Raw genomic sequence first — 17,049 nt, forward strand, 5'->3', positions numbered from 1 at the left:
CAGGTGAAATTCCATATGCTGAGAGCCAAGTATAGGACGGTGAGAAAGTACTGTGCACTATCTAGAAAGGGAGAAACAGTGCTGACTGGTTATTGCAAATTTTACAGGTAGAGTTCAGCTTTTCCTGGCCTATTGTGAAAAGGTTGATTTGAGAGCCTGAGGCAGAATGAAGAGGAAGTAGAAATGGAGAATTAGGGCAGAGATTGGGGGAAGGCCAGGGTATAATTGGTGGAGGAGACAGCTTGTGGTAGGGCTCTGCAGATTAGCTGGAGAAATTTTTACCCATCAAACCGACAATTATCTAATTTTTCAACCAGGACAGCTAATAAATGGTGATTATTTAGGAAAGGGAGTGAGTGTAAAAATTTGTAAAAAAAAAAATTTGGAGAGGACTTTTTCTCAAAAGACTAAATTATATATGTTCATTAACCTAGAAAATGACCATGACATTTATAACAGAAACAAAGGAAATAAATTTCCTTAAAGGTCATTGGATTATGTATGTTCTATATTTAAAATAATGTTATAGTAACAGTTAAATATATGATATGACCATGTTAAATGAAAAAATAAACAGCCTATCATGCAGAAGATGAAACATACAACTTTTTTTGGTTAAAAATCTGTGCATATAGAAAAAAAGACTGGGAAAAATATATAAATAACTAGTATAGTATCTCATAGATAGAATTACATCCTATATTTATTTTCTTTTTGCTTGTTCATATTTTCTAAAGTTCTATTCAATGAACATACTTGCAAGAGGTAGAAAATAACTTATGAAGCTTCCAGACTCAAGATTCAAAGGCTGAGTAAACTCCTTTAAGAAGACTATACTGCCCAAAGTACTTCTACAAAGAAACATTCTCAGTGTGCAGTGTATCTGAAATGTGGACTAATGTCACTTCGCATGTACCTTTGATAAACTGCTTCTCAAACTCACTTATTGCTCAAAATGATGTATGTGCAAGGAAAACCTTTCTTTTTTTCTTTCTGGAGACCAGGCCTCTCACAGTCTTCTGAAGTGGGGAATGAGGGACTGAAAGTTTATCCTTAAAATTCTCTAGTTTTGTTCTTTGTAACAAAAGTTGATATTCAAATTGTCATGTTCCACCCAGGGTCAGCCTAAGAGAATGTAGTTTTACCTTCTTTTTTTTAAAACCAAAGATTGTGTTTTATAGCCAGTGAAAATGTACTATAGGGCTGATGATCAATCTTCATAGAAATAGATGCTCTGACTTGGTGGTGCTTACTGTGACAACATATATACATATAATAGAATTAATGGCTGGGAATATAGCTCAGTGGCATAAGCACCCACCTGGCAAGGGCAAGGTTGTGAGTTTGATCCCTGGTACAAAAAAAAATCATAATAGAATTAATTAGCTCTTCCCCCTTGCAGTGTGTGTGTGTGTGTGTGTGTGTGTGTGTGTGTGTGTGTGTGTCTATGTGTGCAGAATCAAATGCAGTTGAATAGCTTACATGGCAGAGACCAGTGAACAGTGCCTGCTGGCTCTGATCAGAGAACCAGGTCATGGTATGTCAGGAACCCTAGGTAAAAAAGCATAAAAAACTACCTAGTGCACTGATTTACCTTTTTAGATACATAAGAAACAAACATATGAAGAGAGGGCCTCGTGAGGACAAATGTCCATACCTGGTCACGATTCAGGAGAACGATTGGCTTAACCCTGTGTAGCTGGAATCCAAACGTAAAAAAGGAAGGTGCAATTATTCCCACTGACTGTCTGCCAAACTCCTGAAAATATGGTCAAGAAAACTGGCGTGACTTTCCTTTTAAAACTGCAAAGTGCTTTTCTTCTTTACTTCATTACATCTCATGTATTTAAATGAAACCTGGAAATTTAAGTCCTGAACATTTGCTTTTGAAATTATAATCCTTTATGACTTAGATGCCAGACAGTTTCAGACAATTTTCTTAGAAGTTAAGCTCTTTATAGCATTTGGACATAGTTGGGGTCTGGATATTAGGAAGGGCAGGCAAAAGGTGTTTTCAGCTGAGATTGGGTAAGCAGTCAAATGAGACGGCAAGAGATAGCTATTTGTATTTTTATGTCAACTGTGTTATTGTCCTCTGTCACCCCGATTCCCAGTCTCAGAATGGTTTGGTTTTGTTGCAGCTGATTCAGAATACATTTTTAAAAATTTATAATATTAGAAAATGGAGTGAAAAGGGCTATACTTTTTTTGGCCTGGTTATTTTCCTCATATCAGAGACTGAGGAAAAAATGAAGATAATAAGTCTCTCCCAGGCTCACGTCTTTCATGCCTTGCATGCAGATCTCTTCAAAAGACTCAACCCAAAAGCATTTGTCTCTGGCAGTGGGAAGTATATGTGCCTGTACAGAGACCCACACAAAATGTGGGAAAATACACAACCTAGATGCAGTCTAATGATGCATGATGTAGAGAAAGGGCATTATTTCCTGAGCCTGCATTTGGAATAGTATCAGAATGTTAAGGAGTCACAGTAATGCTGAACTTTTCTTGAAGTGTTTCCCAAGAAAACTAGCTCTTTTGTCATTTTTGGTACTATAAAAACTAAAATGTGATGTGGTGTGTGTGTGTGTGTGTGTGTGTGTGTGTGTGTGTGTGTGCAGTTCACTGTCTTTGCAGGTCAGGAAAAAGAAAATGAACCACCTGAGCCTACCTGGGCTGAAAGCTTGGCCACCACTGTCTCCTCCAAGGTTGCCACCACTCCTGGGCCATCTCTTAGCACCTCTGGGGACATGAGCACCAGAACTCCAAGTTCTGTTTGGACATCAGAGGTGGAAAATTTGGTGCACAAAGGTAAGAAATATCTTCCAACCAGCTGCTGTATGGCTCATATGAGGAAGGCACAGTGAGAATGGACTCTTAAATCTCATCTACCACGGCTGTAAATAGGAAAGACAAAGAGATTTGTCACCGACTTATGTGAAGAATTGGAAACTGGCTGGGTGTAGAATAAATTTGATAATAAGTATTTAAAATTCTTATTTTAATTTGAATACCTTTAGAGAAGGTATTCTTATTTTAATTTGAATACCTTTAGAGAAGATTGTGTTGTCCTGTTTGCTGTAATCCCAGCTGTTCCCTGTTGTCTTGTACCTGCCCTTCATTGATGACAGAAAAAAGAAAAAGCTGAAATTTACATTCTGATTCCATTAGAATGTGTTCCATGGAGCTAATACATATAGAAAAGACATCATAATATGCATATATTTTGCAAATATGTGAAAGAAATAATATTCATGTCCTGAAGAACCTTAGTTTGCCTTGTAAAAAAGTCATATGATAGATGTTAGTTTTTAAGGACAGAAGTAATAAAAGTCTGTTACTTTCCATTTGTCTAAAGAAGCTTTAGAGGAGGTTAGATTTTGAAAACGATTAATCATTATCAATCATAATTGATATTGATATCAGTAAATATTGATATTTAGCATAATCACTGATACATGATTCAAGATATACTCTAAATCAATAGAGAAGGGATTGGTTTTACTATAGAGAAATGAAACTAACAACATATAAACTAGCTCAAAAATAAAAGCCCTAGATAACAATTGTCTATTTGGTCTTTTATTCTGGAACTTTTCATTTTGAAATCACACCTTCAGGCAGGAAATAGGAATTGAGGCAATATGGAGTATTATCTTATCAACGTGGATTTAATAAATTAGAAACTCCACGATTAAAGGAACCTTTTTAATTTGACTTTCTTTTTTTTTCTTATAGTAGGCGTGTTTCTGAAATTTATTCGTAAACTGATGTAAGAAGTTATATATTATTTTTAGTGTCCTGTTAGAGCTCTCTTTTAATAGAGAATTGTGATATAGAAAGCTCATTTTACTTTTTAGTGGCTTTAAGGGTGTTCCTCTTTCAGTAGCCACACTGTGATCCTAGTAGTGTTCTCTAGGAATAAACTGTAAGGAAAGGTCCCGGAAGGCTGAGGTCATTGACCCTTCACCTATTAAGTTGATTTTAAATAACACTCAAAGTAAATGAAGGCAATCCCATCTTTCTCCTGTCGGTGTTAGTCAATGAAGTTTTATAATGCTTTCAGGGAAATGTGCATTTTTAATAGTGTTTCATAAAGATCAAAAGCTTTTGTTTCCTAAGGAATGAATATCTATTAGTAGAGTTTCAAGTGGTGGGCAGAATATTTTGAATATTATTGAATTGTTTCACTAATTTTCTTAATTGATCTGTTAATGTGCATAAGGGATAATTTTCTTACATAATTTCATAAGGCTGTTATATTTCACTACTTCAGTGAAAAGAAAACCTCTGATATTACTGCACATCTTTTTCTTACCCTAGATCCGAGATGTTTGGAACCCTTGAGGCCTGGGAACTGTGGTGATTATGTGGTTCGATGGTATTATGACAAACAGGTCAACTCCTGTGCCCGCTTTTGGTTCAGTGGCTGTAATGGCTCAGGAAATCGCTTCTACAGTGAAAAGGACTGTCAAGATGTCTGCATTAAAGAATGATCAAGTAAACTTGCCTATCTATATTGAAAGTCTGGAAAGAGCACAATACAAATGAAGCAATATGTTGAAATATATAAGAATTTATAATTTACAAGTTAATTGAAATTTCAGTCCACTGTAAGATGTAGATATATTAACTGCTTAAAAAAGATTACAAAGCTAAGAATCTGACACTTTTAGTAGCTTGTCAACTGTCACCCAACTGAAAGTGTGTGAATTTGGATTAAGGGGTATTTAACTTCAGTATGCAGTTCTGTTTAACAATGTGTAGTATGATTCTTATACCTGTTTCTTCCTATTATTTGTATTATGTTGGATCAAACCCCACCCTGCACATGCTCCCACTCCCCCAACACTCACACATCACCCTGTCAGTAATGAATGGTAAGTGGTGGGGAAACTTAGGTTTGAACTTCGAGGGGCCATGTATGTGCATGAATGCTGAGTGAGGAGGGGGAAGAGCGAAGGCATGTTTACAGCAGATGCTGTAAAAGTGATCATAAAGAGAAATCAAGCTAAATAAAAATTACTTAACTCGAATGCATTCTAAACTGTTGTTTCCTTATATTTCAGTATGTGTGGTAACAAAACCATCATTGTGTGATTAAACTTTTTATTTAAATAAGACAACTTTTTAATGTCCTTCCTTCAAAATATGAGTGGGACTTTTCAGTTTGTTGGACGCAGAAGGCAGACAGCATTTGTATGTATCATCTCACAGCACACCTTTTCCTTTCAGACTTGTGATCCTCATTCAAGTTCAACTCTTTAAAAAAGTGTTTATTGAACAGCAATCTTGGCAAAAATAATACTGTAATTTTATAGTTAAAATTAAACTTTTATTATGTAATATTTAGCACTATAAAAGAATATATGCAACATGATGGCATTTTAAAAATATGAGAATGAGATAAACACTGGTGAACACACTACCTAGAGAATGAACCAGGCATTACTGATTCGATTACAGCTCCTGTGTGGCCCCTTCACTCTGCTTCAGGTCTGCAATATTGTAATTTGCACTTGTTGTTACTTTTGGTTCTTATATGTAACTTACATGGGAAACTGAATTTAACTCTTGTGGGTTTCTAAAAAAATAGAGATTTAGTTTTGTTTATTTTAGACCTTTGTAAAAATGGTGTTTAGTAGTCTGGAATTTGCTATTTCATTCAATGATATAAATAATCGATGTGTTTTCCCACATATTAATGTATTCCTAAATTGTTAGTAGGTTTTTGAGCTTTAGAAACTTTCTTTCATAATTTGCTAGATTATTAAATTATTGTTCATGCGTATTTACTTTCATAGCTGTATAATAATTGTGTGAACATATACAACATACTTAACCATTACTAGGATCAAGGTCATTTTTATTTACTATTTAACCAGTGTTGTAAGAATGCTTTTATTCATATGTCTGGTTGTACATTCTTGTGTCTTTCTAGAATATATACCCAAAAGTAACTTCTTCTTATGTGGGTTGCAAGGTATATAAATATTTTTTAAATATTATTTAAGGAGAAAAAAGAAAAAAAACAGAAAAAGGGTACAAGTTACACAGAATTTCAGAAAAAATAAACAGTAGGAAATCACTAGTTACTTACATATTGTCATCTTAGAAATAGTTGTTGAAGTTACAAAATTAAAGCATATAGAGGGGACTTTCAAACAGTGAGACTGCAAACAGTTTTGTTCAATGATCCAACAAAACTCAGTAATATGGTTATCTATCTTATACACTTAAATATATATGCAGTTATATCTTTTAGAGAACTTTCTTTTGTACAATGACAATTATACATTTTGGGTTTTATTACTCCCACAGTTCTTATTACTTTTTTTTTTGAAGAAAGTAAAACCAAATGTGACATACCAGGACAGAGTCAGTCAAATCAAAAGGATGGACATAATATATAATGTAAAAACAAACTACAAGATGATCAACAATGGTTACCATAATGCCTCTTGTTATCTTAAAAAGAATTGCCTATATCATCAGTTATAATAAAATTGAACAAAATAGTAAAGAATAAGACCAATAAAACCAAAACATTGGAGACATTAGAGGACTTCAAAAGAAGATAATAGTCAACCAGAATGGGCGTCACAATGAATCTTATTGTCTTCATAGTTGTTGCCTATACTTTCAAACTTGGTACTATCTAGCATAACAGAATAGAGGAAAATCAGTCAAAACAAGATGGTAAGGGCAATACAGAGTTTCAAATCAAGTTAATAGGAAATCAAAGTGGGTTACTATAATATATCCTGCTATTTTTTTATTTTTCCCTTAATTAAAAGGATAAAAATGAAAAAGTAGATAATAAAAAGGAGATTAAGATTAAAAAAAAGAGGGCATAACAACAAAACAGTGCAGGTCAAAACATAGCCACTTAAGCAAAATAGTGTTTCACCACAAGATAATCTCGACATAGTAGTAGTTACCATAGTGTCTCTTCCCTTAAAATCTTTGGGTATAACTTCGTATACTGTAGCATCAAACATATCAAGACAATGTAAAACCATTCAAGACAATGACAGTATTACAGGGTATTTAGAGTCAACTAACAGAAAATGAACAATGGTTTCTGTATAATCTCCTTGTCTATAAAAGTTTTTGTTTACATTATTACATATAATAAAATCCAATAAGGTACAACACATTAAAACCGATGGAGACAGAAGAACAAAAGCTTGATGGGACTTCAAAACAAGAGGATATTAAATCAGAACTACCTATTATGATGTCTTGTTTTCTCCAAAATGGCTGTTCCTACCATCCAACCTTCTCTGCCTCATTTCTGTTGAGCTCTTTTTCTGTCATTAATTGTCAGTTTGTCTTCTTCATTTCGCTTTCTGCTCCATTCATTGTGGCCTCTCTGCCACTGTTTCTAGAATCTTGGTATTTTTCATTTTTAGAATATCCTGCAGTAATCTCTGTAGAGTTGAATTGGTGGTTGCAAATTCCCCTAGTTCCTCTTTATCCTGGAAGCAACTTGTTTTTCCATCAATTTCTAGGGACAGTTGTGCAGGATATGTCAATCTTGGCTGGAGGTTATTATTAGCTTGAATTTCTCCCCACGCTCTTCGTGATTTGATGGTTTGTGCCGAGAAAGGTATATAAATATTTAAAACATTTACTGATTTTTTCCTTGAAGTGTTTGCATCAATTTATTATAAATTTTCCCCAGTTGTGCATAAGAGTTACCATTGCTTGATAGTCTAGGCAGTGCTTTGTGTTATCAGACATCTTAATTTTGCTGAAATGAGCGTAAATGGTGTCTTGTTTTCACATAGCATTCTCTGATGACAACTTACCATGCTTATTTCCATCTGTGCTACTGATTCTGTGGAATACCTGTTTATAACTGCAGAAGTTTTTTTTTTTTTTATATTTTCCCTATTGAATCCTTGGAGTTCTTATGCATTACAGATTCTGAGTCTTTGCTTAGTATTTATGTTGCTGTCTTCATGTGTCTTTTTGCCCTCCCACCTCTCTCCTTCCCTCCTGTAGTTTCTGTTGAACTGTCTTAATTTTAATGACTATTGCATTTTGTTCCTCATTTATGTTGTCAGTGTCTCAGCTACCTTTCTTGGAAGGAAAACTTCTCCAGGACAGCAGTAACTATGAGTACTGGCATCACCTCTCTAGACTCTCATCCTTGTGCCTGGTAATTCCTTACCACCCTGTTAGCTCATTGGTGATTTCTAGATGATTTTTAAATGTTTGCTTAACTTACATTTTATTAAATGTACAAGTACGAGTAATAAAAAAAGGTTTCTGGCATATTTTTGTTGTCACTGCTATAGAACAAAGGGCTTTGAGTGTCATTTTATTTTCTGGAAGCCCTGTAACACACATTAAACTATGTATTAGTTGCCATACAATGTTGGAAAGTAGAAAGACCCTTCTGAATATCTAGGCTGCTAGGCTAATAGGAACAGAAATATTGATATTACTTTTTAAAGATCTCCATAACTTTACTTTCCCACCCCTCAAAACATTGGCACAAAAAATGTTGTAATGTTGATCTGAGTATTTGTCCCCTTGAAACATCCTTTTCTACTTCTGGTCACTAACCAAGTCCTAACACCTCAAGGATACTCAGAAGCCCTCATCTCTGTCACTCATGTCCAACACTGAGTACCCAAAACTCTTGGCTTTGTCTCCATTCCACACACTGACCATAGGCTGACCTGCTTTTCACTTCATGGGGGTGATATCTCAATTTACTTATTTTGGTTCTATAACAAATCACCACAGTCTTGGTGGCCTACATCATAAAATTTATTATCTTGGAGTACCACAGGTCAGAAGTCTGATGTTGGTACCTCTGGGCTAAAATCAAGATATCTGTGGACTTGGTTTTTTTTTAAATTTTTTTAGAGGACATGGGAGAAAATCTGTTTCCTTGTCATTTCCAACACCTGAAAGCCACTCACATTCCTTGGCTAGTAGCCCCTTTCTCTGTTTTTTTTTTCCCTTGGTACCAGGGATTAAACTCATGACCTCCAGCTTGTCAGGTAGGCACTTATGCCACTGGGCTAAATCCCTGGCTCCTTCCTCTGCTTTTAAAGCCAGCAACAGGAGGACAGGTGCCTTTCATGCTTCTGTTCTCTGACTGTAGTCAGGAAAGGTCCTCTGCTTTTAAGGACTCACATGATAAGGTAGGATCCATTCATGTAATCCAGAATGCCCTACCTACCTCTAGGTCATTCTCTTACCTCAAGATGTGACCCCATTTTTGCCACATAAAGTAGCATATTTACAGATTTTGGGGATTAGGAAATGAATATTTTTGGTGCTATTATATTGCCTATCATACTATCACTATTTCTACCTACCATCTAAGCTATTTAGGAACAAAGACATCCATGCTTCATTTCTCTCAGTGACACCAATTCCTTACACATATGAATAACTCAGTAAACTTAAAAACAAACTGAACTAGTTTTATTGGGCACCATCATGAGAAAAGAGTGTACAGAAAAAGCCTTGTCAAAGCCTAGGCCTTTGTGTTTACACTAGCAGACCGGGCCTCTCCTCATACTATAGGAGGTAAAATTCACCACCTATTCCTGAGAAATTAGACCAGTCTAGGTTTACTTTTTGTTATCTGCTTGGGTAAAAAAAAAAAAAAAACCTTAACATTTAATGATATATTAATTCCTTTTTCTGTTTGCTGAGACCAAATATCTGACATTCAAAGTTTACTTGATTGACACTTTATAGAGGTTTCAGTTCACACTTGGCTGGCTCCAAGGAAGGGAGGCATGGCAGAGGAGAAACAGTTCATGGCAGGCAGAAGATAGAAGGCAGCAATGCAGTAAGCAGTGAAGGAGCTGTCCTTTATCTCCTATCTGGGCTACACACCCTTAGGGTGGGTAGCGCTCTCACCCAGGGTGGGCCTTATTTTTATCCACACCCAGAACTATCCTGAACCAACCAGTGAGCTAATTTAGTAATCATGCACTCTTAAGCCCAGGATCACACAATTTAAACCTAGGAATCACACCATTTAATCCCAGAATCACATACTGTAGATCCTATCATTTCTGGAAAGCCCTACCTATGATCATGTGAGGATTTTGGGGGACATCTAGATAAAAGCCATAACAAATGGTTAACAGGCCATCTGTTCTTGGTCGTATCAACCAGTGTAGATAGACAGATGTGGGCTTTAAATCCACCCTTCTATATTATATGGACCCCTGGAAATCAGTTGATTTTCTGGGCTAGGTTTGAAAAAGATCCAAGCTTCTGGTTAGCTGGGTGATTAGTACATGGCTCTGCAAGTGAAAGTATGAAATGATCTCTTTAGCAAGAAGTATTAGGTTCTAATAAGGACAGCAGTCAACCAACAAGCAGCACTCTGGTCACAGGTGACATCTGGTCAAGAAGTACTTTCTTCTCTAAAGCCATTGAGTGAATTCAAGTGTCAAAGTGGCACACCAAGTCACAGACATAGAGAACATTATGATGGCAATAGTTTCTGCATGTCCACACACAGAACTCTGATCTTACTGTCCCCCTCACATTTTAGGATGGCCTAGTTCTGTCCACTGCTTCTCCTCAAAGAGTGTCCAGCATCCAGAAGCCGTGGCAACCTTCATCCTCACAAGTTGGGAGTGACCCCATTAAGGAATCTTGTGGCAATTTCAAAGCCAAGGAAACTTGCTATACTGGCTAAAAGACTGAGATCATCCCTGCTTTGAACCCTTTGTACAAGGATGTGACTCCTTCATTCTAGATCAGCTCTCTCAGCACATCTCTAAAACCATATTTTTCAGGAGATGCAGTATACATTGAGCACACTTGGAGAGATTACCACAGCCTGCTTGAAAATATCTGCCATTCCCCCAGCTACTGGGATTTGAGGAGTACTGAAGTCTCTGACACTATTTCTCTCTGCAGTGAAAATATTTTTCAGCCACTCATATGTCATGAAATACATCTGACTGGCACATCTCTCATCAGATGAGCCATTTGTAGATGCCTGGGATTCCAGATTCCAAAACCAGCATTTTGCATAGTCCAAGGTTCTAGTGTACTTGGTTTCCTTTGAAGAAGCCTGAATCTCTAATAAGCACTTGCTGCTTTCTCCAGTGGTCATGATTCCTGGGGTAAATGTACCAGATAATATCCCAGCAGCAAATATTTGGGGTGGCTGAGCACATCCTCTGGGAATTACTGTCATAGTTTCTTCCCTAAACCAAACCCAAAGAAGCATACAGCAAACATGGGGTGACTCCAATGATAGGGGCAGCCACACCCCTGTAGAGCCCAGTGTTGCCATGTCTAATAAGTACCTTTCAGAAATAGTCAATGATCTCTGAGTACATGGGAGGCTGTCCAGGCAAACCTGGTGGCTGTATATGCAGCTGGACCTTAAGCAGCCAGATGGGAGATACTTCTGACTCTTGGAAGGATCAACCTTTTGTTCTATTTAAGCTTTTAATTGATTGGATGAAGCCAACCCTGAGAGACACTCCCAGAATGACATCCTATTAACTATCCCTGTGCCAACAGGCTCAATGCAGTTGACACATAAATTAATTACTACAAATATTTATCTATGGGCAGAATTTTTGAGGTCATATGTTAATTCTGTTTAACCCTCATTTTTTCCCCTGGCATCAGGGAACCCTGAGATTTGTGTATGCTGACCATGTACCCTATCCCCAAACTACATCCTCAGTCCCTCTGTTTAGCCACTTCAGGAACTGTCAGTATTTTCTGACTGGCTTCACCATTTTGCATTCCCAGCAGCAATGTACAAAGAATCCAACTTCATCAACACTTGTTCTTTGTATTATTGTAAACATCATAGTGAGGGGGAGGTATCTCTTGTGACTTTGATTTACATTTCCATGACAAACATCATGGTGAACATTTGTTCACAGGGTAGCTGGCCATTTATATATCTTCTTTGAAGAAATATCTGTTTAGATCCTGAGCTAGGATTTTGATTGGATCATGTAGCTTTTAATTATTGGGTTACAAATGTTCTTAAATATCCTAGAAGCCAGCCAGCTTTTTATTACATTCTCATGAAAGACTCCAAAACAAAGCTGAGGGTGGTGGTACCTGATGGTAATCTTGGCATTCAGCAGGCTGAGGCAGAATGGCCATGAGTTCAAGGCTAGCATGGGCGTATGTAGTGAGATGCTTTATAAAACAAAACAAAACAAAAAACCATTCCTTAGCTGGTCCTTGGACACTCATAGTTTACATTCTGATCCCCTCCTTGCAAGCTTACATTTGCTTTCACTTGAAATCATTTTATAAAATTCATTACAGAAATAATTACTTACAAGAGAGGAATAGAAAAACATTAGAGAAAGAAAAAACCTACGCTATTTTAAAAGAAGACTGAGAAAAGTGTCAATGCGTGAAAATCATTGCCCTCTGACCCACTTTTGACACTGGGAGCCTCTGTCCACCTCTCTACTCCATCATAAGCGACCTCAAGGGAAAAGTCAGCGGTTGTTGTCTAATTAGAGTAGGCACTGAAATGAATGAATTGAACAATCTAAGAATTAATTCTAGAAAACAGGGCTGTGGTTTACGTTTTCATTTTGACTTACTCTTCAATACCTGGTAAGAGCATTTCTCTTTAGTTGAGATGAGAGAGATATATGATACTTTGTTTTTCTATCTCTAAGAAAAAGAATATGTATATGATATAAAAAATAAGTATCTAAAGAAGTCTCTACTTTAAAGAGATTGAGAAAATTTTAGCATTTCATCAAATACTAATAAAGTGCAATAGTTTTAATAATGAAAAAAATTGATTGGTATGTTAAAATATCTTAGATGATCATTTCAGTCATTTTTATTTAGTTGAAACCTTAACTTTGCTAACTACCAGCAATATTCCAATCAGATATTTCAAAAACATGCTTAATGTATGAAATGACAATTAGGCTTCACAACCTTAATCTTTTTTTTCCTTTTCACTTTAAGGAGAGTAAAAACAGAATAGTGAAATGAAAAACAAAACAAAACAAAACAAAACAAAACACGTACAGGACAGTAGGCAATCCTCAGTTGTTAGTATATTGCATATTGCTATCCTCTAACTAGTTGCCCAGACCACTGGCTGTGTGTCTGCAAAGCTGATCAAATAACATCAGATTGCTTTCTTATTTCAGTGACTGTCATCTCAGCCCGTGCTGTGCCTGGTTGCTCATGGACTGGACAGGGGAGGCGGAGACAGCTCATGGACTGGGCACACAGGGAGGCTTCTCCCTGGCCGCCAGGGCCTCCTCTGGCACACGGGGTGGGGGCTGCACTGCTTCCTCACTCTCCTTCCCCTTCTGACAGATCCAATGCTCATGGCCTTCTTAATTTTGCTGAATTCCTGACTTCTCTCTCCATGGGTTCCAAGCCTCAGTTCAGATCCTTCCTGTGTCCAAGGGACCCACCACTGTTCTTCTCTTTCTCATGTTCCTGTATTCCAGGGTCTGGACACCAAAATTTGAAGAGGTTTTTTTCCTCTGCTGCTTACCACTCCGCCATTTTCCTGGAAGCTTAATCTCTATCTTACACACAATAATATGTGAATGAGAGAAAAGCACATGAAACAATACATGTAACAATTTTTTATATATAACAAATTAAGAGTCTACAAAGGGGGAAAAAAGGAAAATGAACAGAATTAGCAGAAATCAGATGACCAGTAAAACACAGGAAAAGATGCTTGACTCTGTCAGAAAGATGCACATGAACATGGGCCTGGGACGGAGTCAGGTTCTCTGTACTCTTATAATGAAGCTTAAGTAATTCTACCCTGCAACTCTTGCTGAGAGCCACCAATGAGAATTCTGAATCATGCTAAGCTGAAGAGAGAGCCCACGAACTGCCATGGAATGTTAGGTATTTAACTATTTATGCTTGTCCTTTTCCTCTACCAATCTGTAATTCACGGTCTTTGGTGAGTAGCAGAGATAAATACTGTTGAAGTGCGTAAGATTCCCCCTCCTTATGTTGTCTTTGAGTGAAATGTTACTAAAATAAGATCTTTAGAGCAATCTAGAAATGTGATTATTAAAAGTGAAATACTCCAAAATCATATTTTATATATATGTATTTATAAAGTTTTATATTTTAGTTTTTAAACATATCAGACTGATTTGCATTCCAAAAGTATTCATCTTTATTATTTTACATAAATTAGTAGTCATTGAAACATCCTTAAATTGAACAAATTAATGCATTTAAAGTCACACTCAACTATGAACATTAGAATTAAGCCCTTCATTATTATTATTATTATTATTATCATTATCATTATTCTTATTGGTACTGGAGTTTCTACTCATGACCTTGTGCCTGCCAGGCAGGTGCTATGCCACTGAGCTAAATTCTTGGCCCCAAAGTCCTGTTTTAAGCAGGTTAAGAAAACAAGGACTGTTGGACAAACTAAAAAATTCCTTAGAATTTGGTGTTTTCTTCGTCTTTTAGTCTTAAACAACATCCTACACAACCTAGTGTTCTTGGGTTTCGAGAGGGAGACTGTCTACTCTTGAGATGCCCAAGCTTTACATAACACTGACTCCTATTGCTGTAACTGGCATTGGCTGTCTCCTAGATTTCAACTCTTACTATCCTACTTTAGCTTGTAGAACCATCATAACAATTATATTATTATTTTAGAACAACAAATATATCTTGTTTCATTCTGACTCTATCAGCAACTTCTCTTTCCAAGGCTGTTTCCTCCAGTTCTGATGCCCTCCAGCTTCTGAAGATATTCTTGGTGACTAGAAAAGGGAAAGCAGCAAACTAACATGTCCTTTGCTCTAAATATTATATTCCTCTGTTATGCCAATAGACTCTATCCAAGGTGAATGCCATGTCAATAGAAGACTTAGAATAGTTTACCTCTATCTTGAAAGAAAAAGAAGAAAAGAAAAGAAAAAACATGAGTCTTCTTAGAAACATAAATCCCCTCCTGCCTCCCATCAGGACCTTGCACATACTATGTAAATGCTCTGCCACTAAGCTACATCCTCAGCAGCTTGGAGTTTCACATAGCAAATTAGGAGTTATGGATTGCCAAGACTTTCCTCTCTATTTCTCTCTGAAATGGGCTGGAGGCTTCAACATTATTTCCTCTATCCTTTCGAGTTACCCTTACACTTACTTCACACTCAGTGTGAAGTGTAAATATTAATGGAATTCTCCAATTATTTTTAAATATTAATGGAATTCTCCAATTATTTCTCCTTGACATATTAGTGTCATGTTAAATTTATCATTTGGTCTTTTTCTCCTCTTACATCTTATTGAAGAGTTCTTAGTTTGCCAGTTTCTACAACTTGGAAATTTTCTCAAAATGATTCTATCATGAATTAATCACTGATGAAACTTGCTCAGAACATGTCCTTGTTGGAAAAACCAAACTGAATCAAGTCTTACCTTTATGTAACTTCTCACTTTTGATTTGAAAAATAAATATTGGAATTAGTATGGAAAAACACTGAAAATAAGGTAAAATTGGCTAAAATTGTGCTTCTTCAAATTTTGGGTTTATTACCTGAGCTTTTCCCATAATGTGCTTTGTACTCCCTCCACTTTCATTTCAAACTAGCAGCCCTGTATCCCTTTCCACGTGAATGGCACAGTCTGCCCCGGCCAGCGACCTCATCTGTTCCCTGAGGAACAACTCAGACCCTTTTCTCCCTCTCAGCCTCATAGCTGATTGCTCGCTGGATATTACCCATCTCACTTCCACTTCTGGCTTCCATACTGGCCTCCTCACCTCCAGTCTCCATCTACCTATTGCTGTGGAGTTACAGGGATTTTGATCCAATCATTTTCTTCTTCACAGCATTTTAGGGACTGTTTCCTTCATGATAAAGCAAACTCTTGATCATAGTAGTCAGTGTTCCCGAGGACCTGACTTATGTTTGTATTTCCAAAAGCTTTGACAGTCAAAGCTTCATGAAATATCCCTGATGATTAGCATTTGGGTAAGTATATTTATTGTAATTATAATGCTAAATTATAAAGAGAAAGATGACTTGACAGATATATCATTTTTTCTCCATAAATGTACCAATTTATGTTCTCTAATTTATGAGCATGCTTACTTTTTCCTTCTTTATTATCATTGAATATTACCATTAATTTAATTTTTGTCAATCTAGTAGAAGAAATGAAATTTTATTTTAGTTGTTATCTATATTACTCTCATTTTAAATGTTTGCATTATGAAATATTTAATTATATAAAATAATGTATGTTATTTGTAAGTCAAATTTATAGCAAACTAATTATATAAAAACCTGAGCATCTACCACCTTTTATTTAAGAAATAATGTCATTTGTTGCCAATAATATTAGAAGTACTACCAAATTTATAAAACCAAAACCTAGTTGGAAATTGCCGTGACCCATGCACCCAGGTGGGGTCCTGAAAGGGGTGATGAGAGATTAAGAGAAAACTACACAAAGGAAAACTGGGACCTGATCTCCCTGATGGAGAGGCAGTGGCAACCCAGTACAGTCTGCATCTTTATTTGTACAAAGTAAGAGGGGGAAGCACGTGAAGGGGCTGAAATTGTAAGGTCTCAATGTTTTGCTGAGAACACTAAAAGCAAACCATTCTCAGAGCTATCTGTGCCATAGTCAACAGGGAGGAACACCAAGGCCAGACACCTGCTGGACCAGCTTACCTCTATTCCCAATAACTTCCTTACATGGCTCACCTCTGGTGCTTTGTGTTCTCAGGACTGGCCTTGCTCTAGCCCCCATGGGGTTTGTGGACCTCCAGCTCAGCCGTGGCTGAACCGATTGCCACAGAAATGAGTGGTCATGGTGATTTGGTTTTGAACAGCTTGTTAGCTAGCAGTGTGCTGCATGGAGGTTAATATTACTTTGCCTAGGGTTACCCAAGGGTCACTACTAATGGCACAAATCAGACATTAACTGAAACCTGGAGCCGTGAAGTTGGGCTCCTGCAGTGATTTCAGCTAGGAGAAGACAGTAAAGTGCTGGTGCAAAGAAGTCATAGGAAAAGAGGACTACTTGCAATTGAGATGGCAG

At 36.8% G+C, this 17,049-nt stretch overlaps 1 protein-coding gene and 1 pseudogene across 1 annotated transcript in view; one reads left to right on the top strand and one right to left on the bottom strand.

The window, feature by feature from the left end:
• Positions 1 to 5,036, top strand: part of Col28a1 (collagen type XXVIII alpha 1 chain) — a 182,803-nt gene extending 177,767 nt beyond the window's left edge. Inside the window, exons 34-35 of the mRNA XM_013158142.3 lie at positions 2,622 to 2,811; positions 4,324 to 5,036. Coding sequence (XP_013013596.2) covers positions 2,622 to 2,811; positions 4,324 to 4,496 — 363 coding nt within the window. The 3' untranslated portion in view covers positions 4,497 to 5,036. The remainder of the gene's footprint in view (positions 1 to 2,621; positions 2,812 to 4,323) is intronic.
• A 5,576-nt stretch (positions 5,037 to 10,612) lies between these two features.
• Positions 10,613 to 16,758, bottom strand: LOC100723845 (mitochondrial carnitine/acylcarnitine carrier protein-like; annotated as a pseudogene).
• Between the last annotated feature and the right edge of the window lie 291 nt (positions 16,759 to 17,049).

The sequence above is a fragment of the Cavia porcellus genome, unplaced genomic scaffold (assembly GCF_034190915.1).
Source record: "Cavia porcellus strain 051 isolate PalLab524CR breed Dunkin Hartley unplaced genomic scaffold, mCavPor4.1 scaffold_2, whole genome shotgun sequence".
In the NCBI taxonomy this organism is placed as follows: domain Eukaryota; kingdom Metazoa; phylum Chordata; class Mammalia; order Rodentia; family Caviidae; genus Cavia; species Cavia porcellus.